We start from the raw sequence: 26,808 nt of genomic DNA on the forward strand, positions 1-26,808 counted from the left end.
TGTTGGCTACTTCTAATGGGGGCTCAGCCGTTTCAGAGACTGTGATCTTAACCTCTGGTTTCTGTTCAGTGAGGTGGCGGAAGACCTCAAGCGTTTGCATGAAGAGGTCCGTCACATCATGCTCAGTCCCATCTCCAACATCGATCTTTCTATATAGAGCCGTCAGTTTAGCAGGACCCTTAGTTTGATACCTATCCTCATATGCGTTCAGGGTGTGGAAGCTGAACCGTAAAATGAAATGCCGTTTGTGGCTACCAGCATGTGAATTGTACATATCCATCGCATATTCTTCGCTCTCTTTCCGTTCTACCAGTGTCTTTGCTATCTTATCAATCCCATCCCGCTCATCTTTGCTCAACCTATTTGGTCTTGCCGTTAGCTGCTTGCTAGTATCGAGTTCATCTGATGTTGTTACCGATGTGGCTGGTGCGAAGGCCATAAGAGCCGGGGCACTAGCGCTAGGGTCACCCTCGCCCGCACTCAGATCTGGTAGATGCTGTGCCAGTGGCTGGCAGGGGGCATAAGGAGGGGGCATGTAGATGATTGGAGGACCTAGCAGTAACTCGTCGTTTGCCCGTTGTTTGGAGGGCATCTCTGGGTAGAGCGTAGAGGGGGTCCTAACAGGGCATTGGCCTGTCGACCCTGATTCTTGCGTTTGTCTAACTTCCTCTCTCCTTTTTATCTCTTCATCTACTTCCTTCGCGGCCAGGTGGGCTGCCTTTCGTAATTCTTTCCCTATTTTTGTTTCTTCTCTTTTCCTTCGTTGCTCTGCTTCTTTGCGCCACATGCCGATACTATCGAGCATAGTGGGTGTTGCCTTATTTATTCTAACAGCTGCTTCTAGCGCTTTTATTTTATGATCATCAAAGGAACCTATCAGTGGCCACTGACTTTTGGGGTCCCTTTTCGTATATTTATGCCATAACTTACTATAAGCTATAGCGACTAGTCCTTGTTTAGTGAACATGTCCTTATTAGGGGTGCCTTCCAATGGAGCTGGATGGTTCATCTCTAATAAGCGGTCCGGGTTGATCCAACTACTGACCAATGGGGAGAAGATAGGCATGAGGGGTTACAACGGGGACAAAAGTCTGCACTACCTATCCTTCACTACTTCGCGAAGACTAGACAGAATATTTCTATTCTACAGTATTCGCAAATAGGGAATACCCAAAGAGAGAACCAATATCGAACAATTAATGTTCGTTCAATCAAACAATCAGTGGCGAGAAAGAAATAGGCACGACGGGTTACAACGGGGGCAAAAGCCTGCGTTACCTATTCTTCACTATCTGCAAAGGAGGACAGAATACTTTTTACCCTTCCCCGTTTGTAGACAGAGAATTCTCGAGAGAAACAATCCTCGAACAAACAATGTTCGGGCAAACAATCAATCAGTGGGGGAGAAAAGATAGGCACGACGGATTACAACGGGGGCAAAAGCCTGCGTTACCTACCCTTCGCTGCACGCAAAGGAAGAGAGAATACTTTTATCCCTCTCAGTTTGCAGACAGAGAATCTCCAAGAGAACCAACAATTCGGAGAGTAATACTAGTATTTTCTAATCAAACAATCAAATATTTCTTAGTTTGTCGTGTTACACGACCTTACCCGGACCGTATGGACAGTTTCTCGTCTTCCGCTTCCAGCGCCCGATCGTCCTCTGCTCTCTGCTGCTACCGTGGCACTCCTGATGGTTCCCAGTCAGGACCGAAGATCACTCGGGGAGAGGTCTGCTCGGAACCAGTGAAGTTCAGATGATCGGCTGTCAGACGAGGGTCTATAGGACAGGAGCTCTTCCGATCGTTGCAGTCGTTCACTCTGTCGTTGGGACCTCTCCCACCGGATCCACGTGTCGCTGATGGGCCCCACGTTTGGGACGCCAATTGAAGAAGATCAGCAAAATGGTCAGGCTATTTAGTCGATGTTTCTTAAGTAATTTTGCCCGGCGTTAAACGCCTCTAATACCTTATGAAGATTATCAAATAAAGAGGCAGGCGCTGGAGACAGGAAGACAGGAAACACGTTTTATTCCGACGGAGCAGAACACATCAGATCGGACAACAAGGTATCGTCTCGAGGTGCTCTCTGACAGCCTCTCTGAGACCTGGCCTTTTATACACTGGTTTACGACATGTGACCGTTCTTTATTACAATAAAGACATTGTGAAGTAGCGAAAGATGACATCCTCGGTACCCCCCCCCCCCCCCCCCCCCCCCAGTTCCGGCTCATTCCAACACGTGGCTACAGTAGAGGTCCTCACCCCCCATACAACAGGAGGGGGCTATCACGCAGCTGAGTGTTTCGCCGATTCCTTTGGAATGTGTGCGCCTGATCGAATCTCAAGGGGTGGGGAGGTCATGATCAATAGTAGCTCCTTTGAAAAGGGTCGAGTGCATACAGTAGTGGGCAATAAACTGTATCCTCAGGCCAAGGGATGACCAGCGGTTCGTACAGACAATCGGGCTCAGGGGAAGGGGTCATCAAAAGAGGGGTATTCATGGAAGCAAAGGAGGTGTTGGTCAGGCGCGGGGTGTGATTCCCAGGGACAGAGTCATGTGGAAGGGGAGGTCATGACTTGTGCATGTGAGAGCGGGGGCAGCCAGGGTGCATGGGGGAGGCTTGCAGGGTCAGGGAAGTGTGCTGATGATCGATCGTGAACAGGGAGACCATGGTACCTAAAATGGCTGTCGTGTATGTTCATACGTGAGTCTGAGGAATGGGCAAGATGGCGCAGATGATGTTCAGTTCATAAACTAAAATTCCACACTTCTACTAGGGATAGATTTTTCACTGTCTTGTTTGCAAGTTGTTTGAAGCAGTGATAAGACCACGAGGTCACCCAAAGTTCATTCAAGCCTAAACACTCTTTTGATGCTGTCAGATAGCTCCTAGCTGCGCAGTCTCTATTTTGGTGTATTTCATTCCATAGGTAGAGTAAAGAGATCCTGATTTGGCATTTTTAATCCGGTACCTGCTCTTGGCGTAAGCTCCTTTGCGAGCTATATCTTGGTGCTGTATGCCGAATTCCAGCCTTATCTGGGCTGGCGAGACGTACTTAGGTAAATTGAAGATCATTCTGGCCACTCTTGAAACAGTGCTATGTAATATGACCTCATCTCTTACCCTCATGCATTTCACTCACATAAGTGATTGCCGGAATGAGCTTTGCTTGCCAAACTTTTAAAAAAAGGAGTAAGGTTTGGGCCAGTGATTTTATTCTTGATGGATCTCATTGCTGCAGCAGTTGAGTTACGTCTTTGTGTAGGTTGTAGGAGCCCCTGTTGTCCATTATCATTCCTAGATATTTATATTGTTCGACTACTTCTATTTTTGAGTTCGCTATATGGCAGCGGAATTTGAAAATTTCCTTTCTTGGGTGAATCCTCATTATCTTGGTTTTGTCGTAGTTGATGGACAAACTGTTATTTACCGAATATCTGCTAGTTGTGTCTAGTAGGTGTGGGAGGCCTATGGGGGTTCGACTAACCAGCACAAGATCATCTGCGTACAGGAGGTTCGACAGTGACAGCCCTCCTAAGTTGGTGCATGCGAGTTACATGAGCCAAGTTCAGAGGATAAATCAGACATCACCAAGTAAAAAAGTGTCGGAGCCAGGACGCATACCTGTTTAAGCCCCATGGTTGTTGGAATCCTCCGGGACTAGAACTTCCCATCTCCTAGTTTAACTTGAACCCACAAGTTTGTATTAGCTAGTTTAGGAGAACAGGGGGTATTTTATTGTCTTTAAGCTTGCGCCAGATTTTTCTCCTGTCAATTTTATCGAACGTTGACAAGTAATCAATAAAACACATAAATAGAGGATATTTTGCTGATTTCGCCCCGTCCATCAATAGGGACAGGGCAAGTATGTTTGTATCTGAAAGAGACAAGTTAGTGATAGATTCCTTACCTTGGAATATCCCCAGGCGTCGGACTGAATCCGTAAATTTTTTGCATAGCAGTACCCATGCGCGTCGGTAGATGTCGTCCGCGGCTCCGCGTCTGTCGTAGGCGCTGTGATGACGTCGTGGGAGTACTTAGACGCCGCCTCCGCGCGCTGACGTCAGTTATTCTTTTTTCCGCGCCAGCAAGCGCAGATCCGGAAAAAGTTGTACCCTAGTCACTTTTTGACGATCCTTTTTGATCTACTTCCAAGTCTCTCGACTCCGACGGTGCCGGTAGGGATGCCCGGGTTCAAGCCCTGCGCCGACTGATGTCGGTTACCGAACCCCATCGCCAGTGCCTGCACTGTCTAGGCCCAGACCACGACGACAAGTCCTGCTCCGACTGCCGGGTCCTGACGTCTAAAGCTAGACGGGAGCGGTCCCGTAAGCGGCTCGAGCTTCGGCAGTCCGCCCCGCGCCGCTCGAGGTCCCGGTCCGAAAGGAGGTCGAGGGACTGGTCGCGGGACCGAGTCACCACAGTTCCGGGAGTCGTCATCGGTCTTTGGGCTCGAAGTCCTCAGGTAAAAGGCACAAGAAGTCGAAGAGGCACCATCGCTCTTCTGACTCCCCCCCCCCCCCCCCCGACGCTCGCACGACGCGGCCCGGGGTTCGGGCGACACCGCCCACGTGGCTCCGCCTGAGCCTCAGGTGTCGCGGCCTGCTCCATACCCGCCTGTCCCTGGGCCGAACGCGTCGCCGGGGGAGATTGATGACTTCCTCATGGCCATGAGGTTTCTCGCTCCTCTGTCGGGTTCTGCGGCGCCTTCGGGCCAAGCGGCCCCGACTGGGTCCCCATGCGGGCCAGGTGCATCGGCCCGGTGTCGTCGGGTGCTTCGGCCCCGACGCCGTCGGCGACTAAGGTCCCGAAGCCGCAGGGCCCCACTGGATCCGGATCCGGGTCGCCGCCGGTCGACCTCACGACTTCGCTGGCGACGTCCCCAAGGGTGTCGCCCCCGGCGCCGTCCCAGGACGAGGCCGTCCCTGGTCCTACCCTCGATTCGGGTCCGGCGTCGGAGCGGTGCTGCATTCGACGCCGATAGGAGATTTTTACTTCGACGACCCGGCTCCATCCTTTGAGCCTGAGTAATAATAATAATAATAATAAATTCTTTATTTCGGTTTGTTCACAGTGGAAAAACCATAAAAGACACAGTTTTCAACGTTCATTACATTTTGTGTAGTTAAAAAAACAAGAGGCTATTATCAAAAAAATTGTTTAAAAGGTTTTTCTGTAACAGTCTGCATGGAGTAGCATCAACAGAGCGGATTATAAGTTATTTCTGTGCTTCAAAATGCATTTTAAAAAGTTACTCACGAAATAGCAAACGTTTTCTGATTCCAGCATTTGGAGTCTAAGGAGAGCTGGTCTACATTGTCTCAGACCCCAAGTCCTTAAAATTGGCAGTAACCAAATTCTTCTGTGTGTGCGGTGAAATTTGCAGAGCAAAGTCACGTGTAAAGTTGATTGTATGGATACTCCGTCGCATGGACAAGGAGAGAGAATGTCTTTCCAGCAGTTTTTCTCAGGAAACGTGACCAGTCTAAAGAAGGAATTTAGTCTGAAACGTGTTAATAGCATTCTCTCATATATCGATAATTGCAAAGTCAGATATGGGTGGATGCCATGAGTTATTTGTACCATGTTGGCGTGAACAACCGACATTTTAGATGCATTTGATGATAGTCTTAACGATTCCAGGTGACTTAACGCTTGGAGTTTAAGAGCTCTCTTTGGAATGTCCCTAATGGTGTCTGGGTTGAAGTAACAGTGCTGGAGGTCTAGGTCTGTCAAAAATTTTTTTACGTACGACAGCCACTTTATGCTAGAAGATTTTTCGAGGGCCATCGAGTCTGTAATGATAGACTGAGTCAGATTGCTTTTATCAGATGCCCAGATACGCCGCCACAGCATCACGGGTTCTATTTTGATTAGGTCCTCTATATAGGGAATTCCTAGTTCTTGAGCCTGAGTACCAGGAGATGGGTGACGAGGGGGATTGGGAGGGGTCTGAGGACCCTCTGGCGCGTGAATGTCAGCCTTCTGCGAACTGGACAGGAGAGCTTGGGGAGGCCAGTGGTCTGGACACTTCGCCCAACACTGGTTTTGGCTCCCCTCCTAGCGTGGCTACGGAGGAGAGTGCTGCCTATAGTGTGGTGCTGATGAGGGCGGCCAAAGCCTTGGGCCTTGAGCTCCTCGTCGCGGCCGTGAGGACTAACCTCCTCACTGAGGTCCTTAAACCACAGTCAAGCTCGGCCGAGCCTCTGCTGCCGTTTAATGAGGCCTTGTCAGACGTTCTTCTGGGCACTTGGTCCAAGCCCGCTACAGGTCAGCCTGTGGATAGGAACGTGGCCAGGCGCCACCGCCCGGCTCCGGGCAACCCTTGATTTTTGTCTACCCACTCCACTCCCGAGAGCCTGGTCATCCAAGCCTCTAATTCCCAGACCGCATTCCCGTCGGCTCCCCCGACAGGGAATCCAAGAGGTATGAGCAATAAGGAAAGAAAGTATTTTCCTCCCTGAGTTTAGGATTGCGGTCAGTCAACACCACATACCTCTTGGGCTGCTACACCCACTCTCTGTGGGATACGATCGCGGACGTGCTGCCAGAATGCCCGGTGGAGGTCCGGGCTAAACTCGGCCAAGCCCTTGTGGAAGGTCGAGATGCAGCGCGTTATTCCATCCGGTGTGGGCTGGACGCTACTGACTCACTAGGCAGAACGATGGCAACGACGGTGGCGATTCGTCGTCACGCCTGGTTGAGATCTGCCAACTTCTCGGCTGATGTCCAAAACACACTTATGGACATGCCGTTCGATGGCCGTCGCCTCTTCGGCGACAAAGCAGACCATGCGCTCGAGTGCTTTAAGGACTCCAGGGCTACGGCCAAGTCCTTGGGCCTCTTGCCCCGCGCCAGCAAACGGCTGCTTTTAGCCCCTTTCGTGGCCAAGGAAGGGGCGCCCCCACACGCTCTGCAAGCCACCGGCTGCAAACTACCATTCAGCGCGGTGGCGGACGAGGAAACCGCCGTGGTGGCGGTCGGGGTCAACGGCGAGGCCAGTCCACACCAGCCCCTGCAGCATACGCCTCAAAATCTTCCGAGTTTTCAGGCCCATGTGACGCCAGTGGGGGGCAGGTTTCGTCATCACCACCACCACCACCACTGTCGCACTGTCACATCGGACAGGTGGGTGCTGCAAATTGTCCGATGGGGCTACTCCCTCCCCTCCGAGGCGCCCCCTCCAGCCATGCCACCTCAGTACCACCGCGTGTCGGGGGATCACTTGAAACTTCTGCAAGAGGAAGTTATGGCCCTCCTGGCCAGGGGGGCCATCTAGCGCGTGGTTGTTACTCCCACTACTTTCTGGTACCCAAGAAGGGCAAAGGGGGCCTACGCCCTATCTTGGACCTACGGAACGTCAACGGCTTCCTCCGGAAGGAGAAGTTCAAGATGATGACTTTGGCTCAGGTCTTAGCTGCCCTAGACCCAGGAGACTGGATGGTAGCGATGGACTTGCAGGACGCCTATTTCCACATCCCCGTCCTGCCGGCGTTACCTGCGGTTCACGGTAGGCCACGAGCACTTTCAGTTTACCGTGCTCCCCTTCCGCCTTACCAGCGCCCCACGGGTGTTCACGAAAGTGATGGCGGTGGTAGCAGCTCATCTGCACAGGTTGGGGGGTTTCAGTCTTCCCCTACCTCGACGACTGGTTGTTGAAGGCGGGCTCGCCCCAGACAGTAGTCAGCCACCTCCAGACTATGGCCGACCTCCTGCACCTGCTGGGGTTCTCAATCAATGTGCTGAAGTCACACCTGTGACCCTCTCAGAAGCTGCTCTTCATCGGAGCGGTTCTGGACTCGCGCAGTTTCGGGTTTATCCTCCCGAACAGCGGGTTCGGGATATTCGGGCTCTGATTCCGATCTTTCAGCCTTTATCCCGAGTCTCGGTCAGGTTGACACTGCGGCTTCTGGGGCTGATGGCCTCCTGCATCCTTCTGGTGCATCACGCCCGGTGGCGGATGTGGGCTATGCAGTGGGACCTGAAGTTTCAGTGGGCCCAGCATCAGGGCAACTTGTCCGAACATGTCTTGATGTCGGAGGGCACTGCAAGACAGTTGCAGTGGTGGCTCACGGACCACGAATGGGTCAGCGGCAGATCCCTCTCCCTACCCCAACCGGAGCACGTAGTTGTGACAGACGCGTTCCTCCAGGGCTGGGAGGCTCCCTCCCAGCCCTGGAGGGACGCGTCTGTCACAACTACATGGGAGAGGGGATATCAGAGGCCTCTGGTCTCCGGCGGAGTCCCGGCTCCACATCAACCTTCTGGAGCTGCGGGCGATCCGGCTTGCACTAAAGGCATTCCTCCCTTCTGTCCGAGGGAGTTTTATGCAGGTGTTCACGGACAACACCACCGCCATCTGGTACTGCAACAAACAGGGCGGGGTGGGGTCGTGGACCCTATGCCAGGAGACTCTGCGCCTCTGGCAGTGGCTGGAACATCAGGGCGTGACCATGGTGGTTCAACACCTGGCAGGTTCCCTGAACGCCAGGGCGTACAAACTCAGCTGTCGGTGCATGATGGATCACGAATGGTGTCTGAACTCTGACGTGGTGCAAGGCCTCTTTCAGCAGTGGGGAGAGCCTTGGTTAGATCTTTTCGCCACAGAAGAGAACGCGCAATGTCATCAGTTCTGCGCGTTGGAATTTCCAAGGCGGCACTCGCTCGGAGACGCTTTTCGCCGCGAGTCGAGTTGCGGTCTATTGTACGCCTTTCCGCCTACACCACTTCTGCCCAGAGTGCTGAAGAAGATCAGGCGCGACCGGGCCCATGTTATCCTTGTGGCTCCGGACTGGGCACGAAGATATTGGTATCCAGAGCTACTCAGCATGTCTGTCGATCCCCAGATTCGTCTGCCTCTTCAGGAGGACCTTCTGTCGCAACAGCAGGGGACGGTCCTCCACCCGAACCTGTCCTGTCTCCACCTCCATGCTTGGAGATTGAGCGGCGAAAGTTGAGGCCATTTGACTTGCCTCCTGAAGTTTGTAATGTGATTCTGGCAGCCAGGCGTACCTCCACAAAGTCGTTATACGCCTGCAGGTGGAACAGATTTGTGGCATGGTGCACAGCAAAGGCTGTGGATCCACTCTCTGCCCCCCTTTCTGATGTTCTCCTCTTCCTTCTTTCTCTTGCCCAGCAGGGCTCTGCTCTGGGCACTATCAAGGGCTACCTTTCTGCCCTTTCCGCCTTCTTGAGGCTTCCAGATCAGCCTTCTTTGTTCAAGTCCCCGATAGTTAACAGATTCTTGAAGGGCATCACTCATATGTTCCCCCCTGTTCCTTTCATGATGCCCCAGTGGGACTTGAACCTGGTTCTAACTTACCTGATGTGCGCTCCTTTTGAGCCGCTTCATAACTGTCCTCTCCGTCTTCTGACGCTTAAGACTGCTTTCCTGGTTGCCATCACCTCTGCCAGGAGAGTGAGTGAGCTCCAGGCTCTTTCCTCTAAACCTCCTTTTCTTTCTGTCCATCCGGACAAGGTTGTGTTGCGGACAAGACCCTCTTTCCTGCCCAAGGTAGTCACAGCCTTCTAAATCGGGCAGTCCATCACCTTGCCCACCTTCTTTCTGCCTCCGCATCCCTCGAAAGAGGAAGAGAGGCTCCACCGTCTGGACCCAAAACGTGCGCTCTCTTACTATCTGGATCGCACACGCCAGTTCCGGGTGGATGACCAACTCTTTGTTGGTTACGTGGGCGCTCAGAAAGGACAGGCAGTGCACAAATGGACCATCTCTCTGTGGATCGTGTTGTGCATCCAGGCGTGCTACTCTTTGGCTAAAAAGGAACCTCCTGTTGGGCTGAGGGCCCATTCCACTCGGCCCACGGCGACTACTACTGCCCTGTGCCGGGGAGTCCCCTTGCAGGACATATGTCAGGCAGCTATATGCACATGTTCGCAAGACACTACTGCCTGGACAGCCAAGTCCGGAGGGATGGCTTCTTTGGCCGTTCCGTCCTCCAGGACTTTCTGGTGTGATTATTGGTTCGCAGACCCACCACCGGGGTTGGTATCTATTCTAAGGTAAGGAATCTATCACTAGCGTGTCTTTCAGATGCACAAGTTACTACTTGTGTAACGATATATCTGTAAGAGACATTAGTTAGTGATAGATTCCTTACCGACCCACCCATCCTCCCCGTTCTGCGAACCGATATCTAGGGTTAAGGTCATCCGCTTTCAGGGCCCTAGTTTCGTGGTACCAGTGTTGGTTTTTATCATGGCTCTGCGTTTCTGGCGCGGAAAAGCTATGTATAAGAACTGACGTCAGCGCGTGGAGGCGGAGTCTAAGTACTCCGACGACGTCATCACGGCGCGGACGACGGACGCGGAGCCGCGGACGACACCTGACGCGCATGGGTACTGCTACGCACAAAAATTTCCGGATGACGCCTGGGGATATTCTAAGGTAAAGAATCTATCACTAACTAATGTCTCTTACAGATGTATCGTTACACAAGTAGTAACTTGTACTATTGTACCGATGCCCTTGCAGAATCCCGTTTGGTTGATGGGTATGGTTACTTTTTCGTCTATCCAGGCAGTGAGATCATCCAGGAGTAAGCCAGTGTAATATTTCGCCTCAATATCAATTGAGGCCACCAGCCTCTATAACTGCTTGTTTAATTTGTATCCCCTTTTTTGTGTATTGGGGCTATGATTGACCCCCCTCCATGAGGATCCTCTTGTGATTTGTGTGAACAAAGGTAGCAAGTTGGAGACCCACAATGCTGGATCTTTCTTTAACAGGTCTAGTGAGATCTGTTGGGGCCTGGCGCACCCTCCCTTTTGACTTTGTCTATCCTTTCCAGGATCTGGTGGATTGTAAACAAGAAATGTTTGTTGGCTGATGAGACATTTTGGTTAATAGTATATCCGCCCGAGATGTGATGTAAGCTGCGCTCCTGATCGGAGTTGAAATTATGAAACTGGTAAGAGACCCAAGCTTCTTCTGTCAGGTGTGAATTGATTCTTAGAGCAATCGGGTTGATAGACTGTTTATTGTACGTCAGAATCTTGCGCTGTTGTTAGATTCTAAGTCTTGTACCAGTCTTAGCCACAAATTTTCTTCTGAGTCACTTTTTGCCTGCCAGATGATTTTTTTTTTCCTTTCCGCTTTAAGTTGGACTAGGATCTGTGATGTGATTGGCTGGAGTTCAGATGTTCTTTAATGAGGTTAACTCGTTAATAAATGCAAATGATTTTCAAGGAAGTTTATCCTTCAAGCTGCTATACTGCATTTGACTGTTACCGTGGGTCAGCCACCATGACGACGGAGAAGATTCAAGCATGTGAATCTATAAAAGGTATCAATACTGGAGAACCACAGTGTACAGGTAAGTAACATATTTTGTCTTTGTTGTGCCTCACCTTTCTAAGGAAGAGAAGAGACTTCACCGACTAGATCTGAAAAGGACTCTCAGCTTTTCCATTGATCGTACCAAAGATCACCGGGTGGACAATCCACTCTTTATCAGATTCTCTGAGCAAAGAAAGGCAAAGCTGTGCAAAAAAAGAACCATCTTGCATTGGATCATACTCTGCATTAAGATCAGCTGTGCACTCACCCAAATGCAGCCCCCTGAAAGTTTGCGGGCTCATTCTACCAGAGCCATGGATGCTACCACTGCTTTGGCATACAGGTGGCAATTCGGGGCTTTTACCAGGCTTCTATGTGAACATAACTTCATACATTCAGGAGGCACTGTTATCTAAACAGCCAGGTCTTCCTGAAAGGGCACCTTTTTGGTTTGAGCTACTTCACTTACCCCCTCTCCCCCTTCCCCCCTTGAAGATACTGCTCTTATATCTATTCAAAAAGCAAGGAAATCTGTGTTTAGAAGCCTCAATCAGAAGAACATATTACTCAACTTCAGTAATTCTCTTTCTGTCAGAGACACTATCTAACTGCAGTTTCCTCACAGACCTTGACACCTCCCTGTTCTCTCAACTGGGCTTTTTCATCTAATGAGATTTGTAAGGAAAGGCCTCTTTTTGTATGGTCACCCCCAAGTTTTTTAGTTGATGCTGCTGGTTTTTCAACTCTGAAATTACACCGAGGTCTGCTGATCAGACTTCAGCTGCAGTGCTTTTGCCCTAAAGTGAATGTGGAATTGGCGGTAACCAATTGGAAATGGCTAACTTGCCTGTAAGTCCGTAGTATATGGTACTCTGATACTCAGGGCATGTAAGTTAGAGGGGTAGAATTATCAGAAATGAATTCTCTTGGAGAACACCATACATTCATATATTCTCATACACCACCATCTTACGGGTCTTACAATCCTCTATAAGTAACAACATGAAAGGGAGGTTCCCAATAATCAAGTGGACCAATAGGTTCCAACATTAAAGGCTGAAAGTCTTTTAAATTATTTTATTGTCATTTTTACTTATAAACATTTTTTTTTCAGTGAATCACATAACATATATAATTCTTATAGCGTTGGCCCAGAACTCAAAGGGACATTAAAAACATTTCTGTAAACTCATTCATCCAAGCAAGCAATCGCAGTCATACTCGTACAACAAAACATACATCTAGGTACAAACCACTAAGCAAAAAACACACACTCTCATCAGTCAGACAGAAAAAAGCGCCGACGCGCGTTTCGGAAATGCCACAGTGGGGAACTCCTTCATCAGGGCGCCTGTCATTTAGTTTATTATGGCCATCCAGGTCCTTCAAGACTTTCAGAGTGAATAGAAGTATCCCAATTTCCAAACTTTCTGGGCAAACAGCATCCTAGTACAGCATATCAATAACGCAGGACTCGGCAGAGTACAGCCAGAGACCGATGGTCCCAATGGAGGAAATAATTTGCGAACAAAAGTAGGTATCTGGGTAAATAGATGAACAGTAATGTAGGAAGACGAGAGAACCCAGCGGTCCCGGTCCTGGTAGATCAAATTCTGAAAACGTAGGTACGTATGTAGCGATATCCTATAGTTTCCCCGGATTTCAAATTTGGGTGTCGCATGAAAGTGGCTGCTCCAAATCCTTTATATAGCAAAACGGCGTGCAGGCATATTTAAGAAAACATTCCTATAGTCTCTTGATAATTCAGAATAAGTGTAACGTGAATGTAGCCGCTTCAAAACCTTTATCTAGTAAAGTAGCGTGCAGGCATCTTTTAAACTTTCTTGGTATGCAGTGATGCGAGGATCGAAAAGTCGGCCACACAGAACGCGCTCCGCACCGGGATGGAAATCCTCTATACCAGTCTTAAAAGGGGCCAACACGACAATTAATGATCATCGTGTTTATCTAATTTTAATATTAATCATGTCAAATTATTCATACATATTCATAAAAACCTTGAATAAAATCGGTTTAAAAACAAGACAGAAAATCTTTTAACACAAAAAAAGGAATTCCTCACATAAGACATGCACGTTTGTAATCGGCAAGAGTTAATTTACAAGAATCAGCAGAAAGTGCATAGTCTTTGGAGTTTCTTCGACCTACAACACTTATCTTCCTCAAATTTAACAAAAGTAGGCGTCAACACCTTTCGGTGGGTAAAGAAAGATGCAACCACCTTCTTCGGGAATAATAGGACTATGTAGTTCCACCTAATAATTTACAAAGCATTGTTCTGCATAATTAATCCCAAAAATAATAAGGTGAGTTTCTGTGCAGACTGTTCTTTAGAATATAAAGCAGGTTTCAACCCTTATAGACAACGGCTCTGATATCTGTAATAATACAGATCAAGTAGTCTAAAATAGAATTATTGATCGGGAATTCTCTGCTGGTCAGACTGAGCTTAAAAGGCAAAACAAAATCTCTATTCTGGGTTAAACAGTGCTTGTTTCTAGTTCCAGGACGGTAATCTTGGAGTCACTTTTCTATCAACACCACCATACGGTTGTCGCCGGTATTTTACAGTGCCGCATGGATACAGCGTGCGTCTTGTCCTCTTAATCGTCTCAAACTGTTTAACCCAGAATGGAGATTTTGTTTTGCCATTTAAGCTGACCAGCAGAGAATTCCCTATCAATAATTCTATCTTAGACTACTTGATCTGGATTATTACGATATTGTAAGAAGGTGGTGTATGAGAATATATGAATGTATGGGGTTCTCCAAGATAATTTATTTCTGATAATTGAATCATATTTTGAACCCTGTCTCTTGGAGTAGTGGGGTCTCTCTCTTGATATTTGTGTTAGAGGGGTACCCCAGGGTTTGCAGCACTGGTTTTATTACTCTTGAGGCCCCCCCAAGTAAAACAAGTTCACCCGTCTGCCACTGCAGATTGGCAGAGCTGTGTTGGCCTGCTAGCGCGACGCTGCCTTTTAAAGCAGTTGCAAAGCCACTACTTCCCCTGTACATCTGTGTAAGATACTCCTCTGGCTGGCCTACAGAGTCCTAAGGCAGGATGCAACATATTACACGGGCAGGGCATGTTGTTTACATGTCCAGACAGTAAGCACGCAAAAGCACCTTTTTTACTGTGATAAGACTTGGTTGCCCAATTGGCGAGTACACGGTTACAAGTGTCAAATTTGTTGAAGTTGCCACGGTTTGTTAGCCATTGAGTGAAAATGCTTTGATTTATTATTACTTGTAAAATCCATAGCTTGGAATCCCTCTGGTGGATAGTTTTCTTTCTAATGTTTAAATTTGTATACAAATACAGTCTATTTTGATAAATTGGTGCCAGATTTGAGTGCTGTGTCCATTTCTTCTTCAATTGTTTTGGTGCAGTTTAAATGCTTTACATCTGTTCCTCTGGATGAGCCTTGTTGCTTAGTGCCACAACTACCCAGGGTTGAGCTGAAGGTTTGACAGACAAAACCCAAGGGTCCTAAAGGGGTGGTAAGGGTATTACACAGTGAGATTGCTCAACCTCACCATATAATACTCCCCATTTCCTCACAAGATTCTGATGTAGAGAACTGCAAACTGGTCACAATTCTTCTAAGTTTGACTGTGTAGGAAATTGGATTATTATGTTGTGTGGTTGTGAGACCTCACCAAGTAATAATGTTACAATAGTTATCAGGTCCAGTTAGGTTTCTTTATGAAACCCCTGAGCTCGGTCCTGGGTATCTGTGGCACAGAGTAGTCGGGCTTACTCAGAGAACAAGTGTAAAGCATTTAGAAGTTCCAAAGCAACATGAAAGTAAGAAACATGACACCATACAAACCCAGCACATATTTATAAAATTAGAGTGTATTTTTGACTTTAAATAGACACTAAAGTGTCAAAAATCTATTGTGGGGAACTGTAGATATGATTTTTCAAAGGTGAGTAAAATACTTTTATTTTTGTGTTTTAGATTAAATAAATTGTTGCAAGGAGTTGGTAGCCAACGGGTTTAAACACCTGTTGGAATCTTCTAGGACTAGCAACAACGGGTTAGGGACCAGTCACAAGGACCACTCCATTCTAGGAGGACAGTTTACCTGTCGTAACCAGCAGTCTTAGGGTCCTCAGTGCACTTTCCTCCTTTAAAATGATCCATCAAAGAAGTGGTCCTGATGCTGGCAAGGAATGATGCTGAACAGGTGCTCTGAGTTTTCCTGGGGTCACCTATGGTAAGCACAAAAGGAACATGAACTTCTTTTAAACATTAAGCTCCCTGCTTGGTGGGCTACCAAGGACTTCCTTAGGGGTGCCATTTTAATGTTTAAAAGGAAAAAATTGACTTAGTGTAAGTTTTTTTTAATGTTATGTTCATTTATAGTTTTTATTAGGCTCTCTCTGACTAACTGGTATCCTGGCGCTGGCCAACCCAGTTAAAGGTAAAACATGAAAAGGAAAAGGGCCATCGGACGAGACAACTCAATGTTACCAGGGAAGAGACAGCTCAGTACAATAACTTAGGAAAAAGCCAGGTCTTGAGCAGCTTCCTAAAGCTAAACAAGTCAGTCATAGCTCTTAGAGAGGAAGGATGTGAATTCCAGAGTTTAGTTGCTCTGACCGTAAACGTCCTGCCACCTTGCCTGCATTTCCTAAACTTGGGCTCACAAAACAAGTTAGCAGATGCAGAACGAAGAGATCTGTTAGGAATATATCTTCTCAGCTTCTTTTGCATGTGGGCAGGGCCTAGCCCATGAAAGGCTTTGAAGGCCAGGCAAAGAGATTTAAACTGAATTCTTTTTTAAGTGGCAGCCAGTGTAGCTCCTTTAGAGCCAAAGATGCAGAGGCTCTCCGAGTTCTGTTCAAAGCAAGTTTAGCAGCTGCAATATGCACCCTGAACAAGTGGCGCTAGAGATAATAAGGTGCATTCAAAAGAAGAGCATTGCAATAGTCCAGACGGCTAAGAATAACACTAAGGATGACCAAGGCCCTAGAAAGAGGAAGCAATGGCTGAACCTTCCGAAGAATTTTCAAAAGCGCAAAGCAAGTTGCAGACGTTTTTATTTACATGGCTTTCCACGCTCAGTTTGTCATCAAAGGTAACTCCCAGATTCCGAACTGTATTGACAGAGGCAATAGGCCCCTTGAACGATCCAGGCCAGAAATTGGGAGGTAGAAACTCCGGGATTGTGCACGGCGGCACAGTAGAGTATCTCGGTTTTATCCCTGTTAAACACCAGTGAACTGAACCTGATCCACTGAATACTATTAATCATGCAATCCTGAAAAGGGGAGAGTTCCTGTGTGCAGGCTAGAGAAACAATATGAAGAGTATCATCAGCATAATTGATCAGGGTCACTTTATGGAACTTAATGTTGAGTTGTCAGTTTTAAACCTGCCCGACTAGGCTGCAGTGGTAGACCTAGTCACGTTTTTACCTTGTCACTGCTGTGATAGCTCTAATAAGTGCTGCAATCCACTAGTGATATTTAACTTACTAGCTATGGGTACCTCTGGTATCATATACTAGAGACTTACAGAAAAGTTAAATGAGCCAATCAGAAATTAGCCAATTGTACACATACTTTGGGGGTCAGAGCACATGCGCTGTGGCCTGCACAGCCAACCCTAGGTCACAAAACCAGCAGCATCAGTCTGTAAACTTTGGGGAGGGGCATGGGGGGATTGATGTGGCGATTATACCAAAAGAGGACCTTTCCTGCACTCAGGTGAGAACAAATCAGAAAGCAGCTCCAGTCTGACACCTGGGTGAATAATCAAAAAGTGAGGAATCTGCTGTTGGTCTTTTTTTCTCTATCAGGAATAGCACGCCCACTTGATCCTGCAGGACTTCCTGAAGTAAGTCTTCTCGTCAGACCCTCCACCGGTTTGGCTGTATTCTTTGACATCTGTTCAAACGGTCAGGAATCTGCCATTCGAAATGGGTACTCTAGCCAGTCGTAGATATCTCACCATGCTCCTGCCTGCCTGCCTGCCTGTTATGTAATGTTGACTTTGAGGGTTCTGACTCAGCCACACTTGCAATTTGTCACTGTCAATCTGCATTTGAGGGCATGGAAGAGTTCCAAGTAGAACAGACTTCTGTGTGTATGGATTGTGGTTATATAGGGCTCAGTGTCTTCACTTTCAGTGAAGGCATGAGGTTACCATGAATTTCAGTGGTGCCACCTATTGATGTTTGGGAGCAGTTGTTATAAAACATTTCTGATCCAGTTTGGTGTCTTGGAGAATTCAAAAGGTGAGGAATCTGCAGTGAAAAGAGCATTACCAAAAGTAAGTAACTTTTGAAGCATTTAAAAGGTAAGGTTGTGCACGATGACGTTTTGTTAAGTAAGATACTATAATAATCATTAGATCTTTTTTCAATCTGGTATTGTACCATGGGACATTCATTGAATAATTAATTAACAAAAAATGTCTACTACATATTTTCTTATAGTAACTCAGTTGTTTTGGTTATTTAGGAGTCCATACGATGGCTAGAGGATGAAAAAGCTCTTCTAGAAATGACTGAAGAAGTGGACTATGATGTTGATTCCTATGCCACGCAACTTGAAGTAATCCTAGAACAGAAGATTGATATTCTTACTGAACTACGAGGTATGCTGCAGTAGTTACACATGGGGTAGTGAGCTGCAACCTGAATGTCCCCTGTGATTAGTCTATTCAAGCTCTTCAGAACTATTATGGGGAAATAGCTGTGTTACTATGGAAAACTAGGCACCTCTATAACTATACAGCCCGTCTGATATTCATCCACATCACCCCTACTCTTTCAGTCTTCTGTTTTTTGGTGCTGCATATTCCAGCATCTGCTAAAACAGAGAAGCAAGATGAATAAGTGTACATAGAGCTTTCAAGTCCAGAAACAGGGAAATGTGTTGATGACCATGATCTGTGTGAGTCTAGGGGCAAGATGCTTGTATAGGATGTTAACCAACATTAGAATGTCTGCAGTGGTAGATACATTACACTAAAGCGCTTACCTTCGTCTCCACCCAGTGATTTGTTCTGCTCTGCAAAATCTGCTTGTTGTTTTCCATGTGCTTGTTTTTAAATGAATACACCTTCTGCAGATTGTCCACCTTATGACAATACCTCCAGGCGCTAGGCATGTCTGCAGACCTTTCTCTGGCTATTGCTCTTTAGGAGTGTACAGTGCTTTGGTAGCTTTAAAATGTATGAAAGCATGTTTTTATGACTAACCTTTGAAAGAGCTTCTTCCCAAAGATTTGCCTGCATGGAAAAACTATATGGTTCTTACTGCTGCCATAGTCATGCCTGATGAGGATTACAGCCACGTAGAAGAGGACTTCTCAGAGGATGATAACCCAATTCTCCTTCTAATACTGATTTTGGCTTATACCTAGATTTACAACATGCAAGTTGCCTGGTAACCTAACTAGAAAGGGAACCTTGAGGTTCTCCTTCAGAAAAAGTCTCCTATTTCACCACAGTGGCTTAAAAAGCATGAACAACATCTATGTAGGCTCTGTCTAACAGTTAGACTGAAACGTTACAATCACTCTTCATTATCAGAGCTTTTGTTCTGTTGTCAATGAGTCTCTTCTGAAACATGTCATTTCTGCATGGAAAGAGACCCTTATCAGGCCCAGCTGTCTACAAACAAGTTGCAAATCCACATAGACTTGTGGCCTGTGCCCGGGGGATAACCATTCCTGGCGTTACACACCCTTCATTAGGAAGTATATGGTCAAAGCTTTTTCCTTAAGACTGTATTCCAATGACTTTCCAACAGCTTCTATGGTTGGAAAGTAGAACAAACTTGAATCTCTGAACTATAAAGTGTTCACCTCTTGCAGTCCCACATTTCAAACAGCAATGTCGCACCGTGTGGAGACAAGACAGGATAACATTTAGTCATCAACGTACCAGATCACATGAAAGCCCCTTTCCAGTCTTGTCAATGACTGTTTCAGTGCCACCAAGGAGATCCTGAAGTGCAGCTCCTACCCTGCGAACACCCTGGCTGGGTCCATGGGCACAGCCATCATGCTGCACTGCTATGCTCTGAATTCTCAAGAGCTGTCCAGGCATCTTTCATGGACATTCCCTGTGATAGCAAGCAGCTGTTTGAACTGAAGGCTGAATCTTACCTGGATCGATTTAAGAACAGCACTGCTGCGGGTCATACTGGACATAGCCTCCCGAGCAACACTGTTCCCACAACAGTACAAAAAATGTCAACGCTATTCTGGAGACAAACCTTTAACAAAGGATCCGAATGCCCCAACACATATTCCACTCCACTTGGGGCAAGTGGATGTAGAATATGCCATCACTACCAGTCTAAACCAATCATCTCTGCATCTTCTGCTGGTTCACAACTTCTGACACCCCCACCTCAACACCAACATTCTCTGGTGGGTTGGGATGGGATGGGCCTTGTAGGAAACTAGAATTTTGTTTCAGTTGTCCCCACAACCCCACACGTTTTTTGTCCTTTTAGAACTATCGGATGCTGGTTTTTGAGTCGGACAGTGCTCAGAGGCCTGTTAACCAGATCTCCGTGTCAGTGCTCTTTCCCCTAAAACAAGCAAAGTCCAATTGTAACCCAATTGACATGGACTTTAGCACCTCTGTAAGTCCCTAGTAAATGGTACCCCTGGTACCAAAGACATGAGTACTAAAGAGGGTCCTAAGGGCTGTACCATTTCTTAAGACACACTCCGTGACCCCCACACAAATTGCATGCCGGGTGCCATTGCAGACTGCGTGTTGTGGTGCAAACACGGAGTGAAAACACAACATGGCACACTCACTGTCTGCCATGCCAAAGTCACGGCATGGCATATATATGTCACTTCTAGAGCAGGCCTTGTAGTCCTAAGGAAGAGTGCATTATATTATATGTGAGCAAGAGCAGATATGCCCCTGTTCTGTCTAGTTCATTTGCTAGATAGTCCACGTGAGCAGGGAAGCCATCTTAAGTATACGCACTGGACACTGGTCATTGAGTTCCCGAGCTTCACTGAAATCTATGGTGTGTGGTATCAAACACGTTGTCTTATTAAATTCACTACTGGCATCAGGGCCCCTTAGTGTGTTGGCTGACTGGTATTGTTCAGACTGCCACCACCAACATAACTCTGACCCCCTGCAGGTGAGTACACACAGGCCAAAAACAATGTCTTCTTCCGAGGAAGGTGTTCACACCTCCTCCAGCAAGTTTTCGAGTGATTTAGCATATCAAGGCCAGGAGCTTCAAAGTCTCTGCCGCCTTTGATATGCGACCCCAGCTTCCCCAGACATGGGAGATGCCACCCCCTGCCCTGAGGCCCATTTGGCACCAGAACAAGGAAGCTAGCTATGCAAGGAGGCGCGGTACACTGCCAGTCCAATCATACCCCTAAGGTGGGCTGTCTGGTGTGCTCTACGAAAGAAGGATTCCACCATCTTGATTTTGGTGTAATAAGGAACTCTGGTGCAGGGTTATGCCCACTCACCACAGGAAGTAGTCATCTGGGGGTGTAGTGATCCCAAGGGTAATTAACCCATTGGCTACTGTCCTTCACTCCCCATAACACCTCTAAATTCAGTATGTAAGTGACCCATTGACACCTAGAGCTTAGATTCCCCGATTAAAGAAGATAGACAAAGAAGAGCTGAGGAAGCAAGACCTGTGGACTTTTGGCACCAAAACCTGCATGCCTGCTCCTGTCCCGACAATTGCAGAGAACTCGACTTTTCCTGCAACTGTGCATCCTCCAAAAGCCTTTGAGGGCTGTCAGCACTCCGCCAACCAGCCAGCAACTCCCTTGAAGTGGAGGAGCCACTTCCCTGCAACCTGCACGCAGCGATGCAACATCCGGTTCACTGTTCTGCTAACCACCGGGTCCACCGATGCAGCACCTGACCAGGAGGAGGTCACCGTGCTCCCAGAGGTCAGATCCGTCTCCCCACCAAATTTGGAGACGCCGGAACCCCCAGGAGCCACCCTGTACCAACTCCCCTTGCCGCAACCAATACTTATTTGAAGTCCAAACGGGCCTTCAACCCTGCAATGACTGACCAGCCGATGTGGGACGTCCGCATCGCAGAGGCCAGTACCAAGAGTGGCCCAGCCATCCTGTTTTTGTCACCCTCTGCAGGCCTGACCAGGAGCTCCTTTGATGCAGGCAAACTGCCAAAACTCTTTGGGCCCTGGTCCACAAACACCCAGTGTGCCACCTGCTTCCAAGGCCCTCATGAACTGAGCTTTCTGTTGGGAGTTCTCGGACTTGTCCCCCTGTGCAGCATGTTTTTAAGTGCCCCCCCTTCCTGGTCAACGGTGTAGCGTGCAAGGCTACAACCCATCCAGCACCTCTGCACCCGGACACTCCAGAGCAGATAAACCCAAACTTCTGGTGTTTCTTTGGACCTTGGCCCCCTAGCGCTTTAAGTCCTAAAGGGTCCCCCGAAATAAGATTGCAAGTACCTGTATGCAGTTTGTTTCTTTCTCTATAGGAAAGCATTACTGCGCAAAGCACTTTTGTGTGACATTTTTATTTACCTGTAAAAATTCATATCACAGTACTTACCCAATTACAAAGTTCTTGGTGTTAAAATATATATAAAAATACCTTTTATTTTTTTTAATTGGTCTCAGGTTTCTTTTTGAGTGTGTCTCATGTATTCACTCCCTGTATAGAACAAATGCTTTAATTGCGTTGTCCTAGAACAGAACGTCCCCACTTTGCATTCCAATTATAACATTTTCAGAGTGTTTTTGTTTGTAACCAATCAGTAATTGTAATGTCAGTCTTTTTATAAAATTTTGAAATTATTAATGTTCATAGTTTTGAAACATCACACAATGATTGAAATATTTTCAATGAATTTAATTGGAATCACAATGTAGTTCGGGGTAGCCCTTCATTAGGGGTAAAAGTGTCCGCAGGTTTCAAAAACGCTTGCGTGTTTTGGTGAATCCATGTTGGATAGTCTCCCCAAGGGAAATATTTCAATCATTGTGTGATGACATTGCTACAAGATGTCATACCCTAGCCACAACAAGGAGACTATGTGTCCGGTATAGATCTGAAAGATGCTTACTTACACATCCCAATGAATTACAGACACAAAAGATATTTGTGTTTTATCGTGAACAAAACACATTATCAATTCAGGGTGCTGGCCTTAGGAATAAAATTTGCACCAATGCTGTTTGCAAAGTACCTAAGAGCAGTGGCACCCCACTTTAGAAGGCAAGGAATACATGTATATCTTTACTTACACGACTGACTGTTGAAATCAAACTCTCTAAACAAATGCAAGAGAGGTATACAAAAGGTCATATCAACACTTTTCAGTCAGGGGTTTCCAATAAGCAAAGAAAGGTCATTGCCAAAATATGAAAAAATCTTTTTGGGAGCAGGAATCAACTCATCAGAAGCAAAGGCTTATCGTTACAAGAAAAGGATAATATCAATACTTCAAGAAATCGCCTCTACCAAAAGGGAAGTCTCTGACAGGGAGTACAGTGGGGAAAATACTTGTGAAGACGGCCTCTTTCATCCCTCTAAAACCATATGCACTGCTCCATATGAGAGCAATTCAGGAATGAGTTCAAAACCAATGGTCACAAGCCACAGCGAGTTGAGAAGATCTAGTGGTTACCACGCAAAAAGTACATGAAGGGATGGCGTGGTGGAACAGGTCACAATTAACTGCAGGAAGACCATTTTATACACCCCACTCCCACAGGAACCATTACTACGGATGCCTCACATATGGTCTAGGGAGCTCATATTGTCCATCTCAAGGTCAGAAGAATATGGAAGGAACAGGAAGCGGTACAACATATCAATGTACTAGAGCTAAAACAGTGCTTCTAGCCTTAAAAGCGGGAAACATCCTGAATGACGACTCCGGCACAACGAGTTCCGGAGTTACGCAAGCGGAACAACGACTTGCCTGAACAACGACTCAGCCTTAAGGCTGATTCGGTCTAATGTTCGGGCAGTGCGGAGTTCGGAGGGGGTGTGGGGGTTTGGGGTTAGTTTTTAGGGGTTGGGGTTTCATTTTTAGAGGGTATGGGAGATTGTGTTTCTTTAGAAGGTGTGGAAGGGATTAGTTTGTAGGGAGTTGAGTTCGTTTTTAGGTGGCGTTGGTGATCATATTTATTTTTAAGGTGGGGGGAATAAGTTTATAAGGGGTGAGTTTGTTATTAGGAGGTGGCGTGATCATGATTATTTTTAGGGTTGGGGAATTAGTTTTATGGGGATTTAGTTTTTTTTTAGGGGTGGGGGTTTGGGATTAGTTTATATGGGGCCATGTTTGTTTACATGGTTTGGGGGAATTAGAATTTAAGGGGTGAGTTAGTTTTAGGCCGTGGGGGTGATCGTGATTATTTTTAAGGGGGAAAAATTAGTTATAAGGGGGTTGAGTTTGTTTTTTATGGGGTAGGGGTTTGGGATTTGTTTTTAGGGGGAATGGGTGAAAGTGCTTGTCAATAGGGTGTGGGGTGAATTCGTTTTTATGGGGCAGGAGGGCTTGGGGGATCGGTGTGGTAGTAGAAAAGCATTTTTTTTAACACGCATTCCTTTAACACGAAAACTTGTGGTAAAGGAATGCGTGGTAACAAAAATTGTGGGTTAGAGGAGTTTGTCGTTGTGCCCTCGTTGTTAGGGAAGTCGTGGTTGCGGAACTCGTTCCAACATGCAACCCTTAAAAACCTCTCAGAAAGAGCTGTGAGGAACATCTATGCTAGTTCAAACTGTCATACAACGACAATTTTCTGTCTCAACAAGCAGGTAGAAAAGCAATCATTTGTTTTATTAAGTCTAGCTCAGGAAATCTGGAGGTGAGCCATTCAGAGAAAAATATTACAGCAATATATCTTCCAGGAAAAGGCAATGCCAAAGCAGACAGGCTAAGCAGAGAAGCATCCTTTACCACGAGTGGGAACTCAATCAAACAGACCTCAACAGATATTCAGGCAATGTGAGACACCAGAAATAGATTTATTCGCAACATCAGAGAATACAAAATGTCAATTCTTTGAGTCCATACACCCACACCACCACTCCCTAGGGAATGCTCTGTCAATAGTCTGTTCAGAGATATTTGCTTACACTTTTCCCCTGATACCTCTCTTACACAAGGTAATCAACAAAAACAGTCTAAGATGATGCTAATACTCCTTGCCTCTCAATTGATGAGACAAACTTGGTTCTGGGACCTCATAGAAGTAGCACAAAACATACAGAGATTGCCAAGGTAACAACACCTGCTATCTATGCAAGGGTGAAGAGTTCATCCATCCAGTACCAAAAGCTTTGAGTTTAGCAGCATGGCTCCTGAAGACTTAGAGTTTGATAATCTGGGTTTACCAGAAAACACAATGGCAGATCTCAGAGAAGCAAGAAGGCCAACCAGAAAATTCTACATAAGTAAATGGAAAGATACTCGAGGTGGTGCCAAAAACTAGGCCTATTAAAAGATCATGCTAAGGACACAACAGTCCTAACATACCTCACACACCTATTATTATTGCAAACTAAATTATGCCTCACCAAAGGTACATTTAGCAGCAATAGTGCCTTACAGAAGCGGTAATCTATGTACAACTGTCATAAAGAGGTTTCTGGAGGGAGCAAAGTGGATAGCACCACCAAAAAGGGAGTGAGCAAGTTAGTTATTTTCTGCATGTAATTAGTTGAGTTATTTTACTGCCGGTAATTTAATTAATTTTTCTGGCTGTAACTTAGTCTTTTCTGCCTGTAAAAGTTTTATTTGTCACTGCTGGATATTTTAATTTTTTTTAAAGATTCTTTATTGAACATTTGTCATGTATTTTAACATGGGTACATTGGCAGAATCATACATTTGTATCACTTATATGCATCAAAACATTGCTATTTCAAGTATCAGGAAGTTTATTTTCCATCACTCCATGTATAGTGTCAACATCTATCCTATTTTATCATCTAATAAAATGGATTCCTCAGTTCATAACCTGTATTAAATACTTGTTTCTTGGTCCATATGTCCTTCATTCTATTCTTGCATGTGTTTTATTTCGACCCCACATGTTTAAAACATTATAAATCAATTCTCGTCTTTCCACCTTTTTTGTATACTCCTTGTCTTCACCGATCAAGTGTCCCATCCCATTCACGTATCTCCTCACTCATCGTGATTCTTGGTCACTCATAACTTCCATTGGATGGCATAATAAGTATTCTTGAAGACTGCCCCATATCTCTTTCGGACGTGAGGTAACTCTGCATAAGCAAGTGTTTGTTCCTGCCAAAATATGAGGTCTTTGGTCGACTCCTTAAACTTAGGAGCCCTGCCTTGTCCCAACTAGCATGCCACTCTGCGCTTAGCCAGTAGAAGTCCAAGTGACACATATTTTCGAAACCCCGCCTCGATTTGTTTGGTATATCCTAGCTGAGCAACTATCAGAGATATTGTTCTAGGCACTGATATTATCTGTGTCACTTTCTGCCAGTATTGGTTCACGCCACTGGATCTCCAGGCCAGATGCATAAAGTCAGCCCGTTCCACTCCACATCGGTCACAACGATCATTATCTCTGAGCTTATATTTGTACATTTTGAGAGGAGTGTAGTAGGTGTGATGTGTACATTTAAAATGGATAATCTGTAGTCGACTACTTGCAGCTACCTGCACTGTTTGTATGCAGCAATATTCTCAATATCTGTTATTGATGAGCGAAGTTCTCTATCCCACTTTCCACGTGCCTCTCAGTGATCTAACACCTGGTTGGAGTGAATAGTGTGACATAGTGTTGAGAAGATGTGTGGGTGTCTCAGATTGCAATTGTGTGTGTAGCGGAGTCTGTACCGGTGGTTCCATCTGAAGTAGGGGTGTGTTTTCCTTAATCCCTTGTCGTAGTCACACATAAAAATATATCCATGGAAGTGGGTTCTAAGTCATTAAAAAATTGTTCTAATATGCGGAACTTTCCATCATTATATAAATCTCCCCAGCATTGTATATTTGCTTTCCTCATGACTTGCTTGAAACTTGCCTCCTGAATCACTTGTATATGTGGGTGATATGTTAATGGAAGTAATGGCGAGTATACCATTGGGGCTTTAAGTACATCAGCTATACGTCTTCACGCCTTTACTGTGCATGTCAGTCGTGGGATTTTTCTCACAGGGTTTAGGTGTAATGTGGATCACTCCTGTCTGCGGAATCGGATCTGCAAGCCATTGTTCCACTGCCACCTGTGACATATATTTGGGTGGAGGAAACCAGTAACTTGCATATTGAGCTTGTGCGCACATATAGTATAATTCCAAATCAGGAACATCAAAGCCTACTTGAGAGTACGGCCTGATTGTTTCCCATTTTAACCTCGGTTGTTTGACCCTAAATCCCTCCCCGCCCCCCATGTCAGCCTAATCATTTCACTCCTCAGGGCAGCAAAGAAATGCCTACCTGGGTAGTATGGTATATTTAAAAATAAATACAATAATTTAGGAAGGATCACCATT

The 26,808-nt window shown here is 46.3% G+C and overlaps 1 protein-coding gene across 3 annotated transcripts in view; it reads left to right on the forward strand.

Moving 5' to 3' along the window:
- KIF2A (kinesin family member 2A) overlaps nucleotides 1-26,808 on the forward strand; it is a 513,057-nt gene that overhangs the window by 428,999 nt on the left and 57,250 nt on the right. For all 3 annotated transcript variants that reach the window (XM_078675133.1, XM_078675134.1, XM_078675135.1), the window contains one exon: nucleotides 17,800-17,935. In XM_078675133.1, the coding sequence (XP_078531259.1) occupies nucleotides 17,800-17,935 (136 nt within the window). The remainder of the gene's footprint in view (nucleotides 1-17,799; nucleotides 17,936-26,808) is intronic.

This window comes from Lissotriton helveticus, chromosome 2_1 (assembly GCF_964261635.1).
Source record: "Lissotriton helveticus chromosome 2_1, aLisHel1.1, whole genome shotgun sequence".
NCBI classification, from domain to species: Eukaryota; Metazoa; Chordata; class Amphibia; order Caudata; family Salamandridae; genus Lissotriton; species Lissotriton helveticus.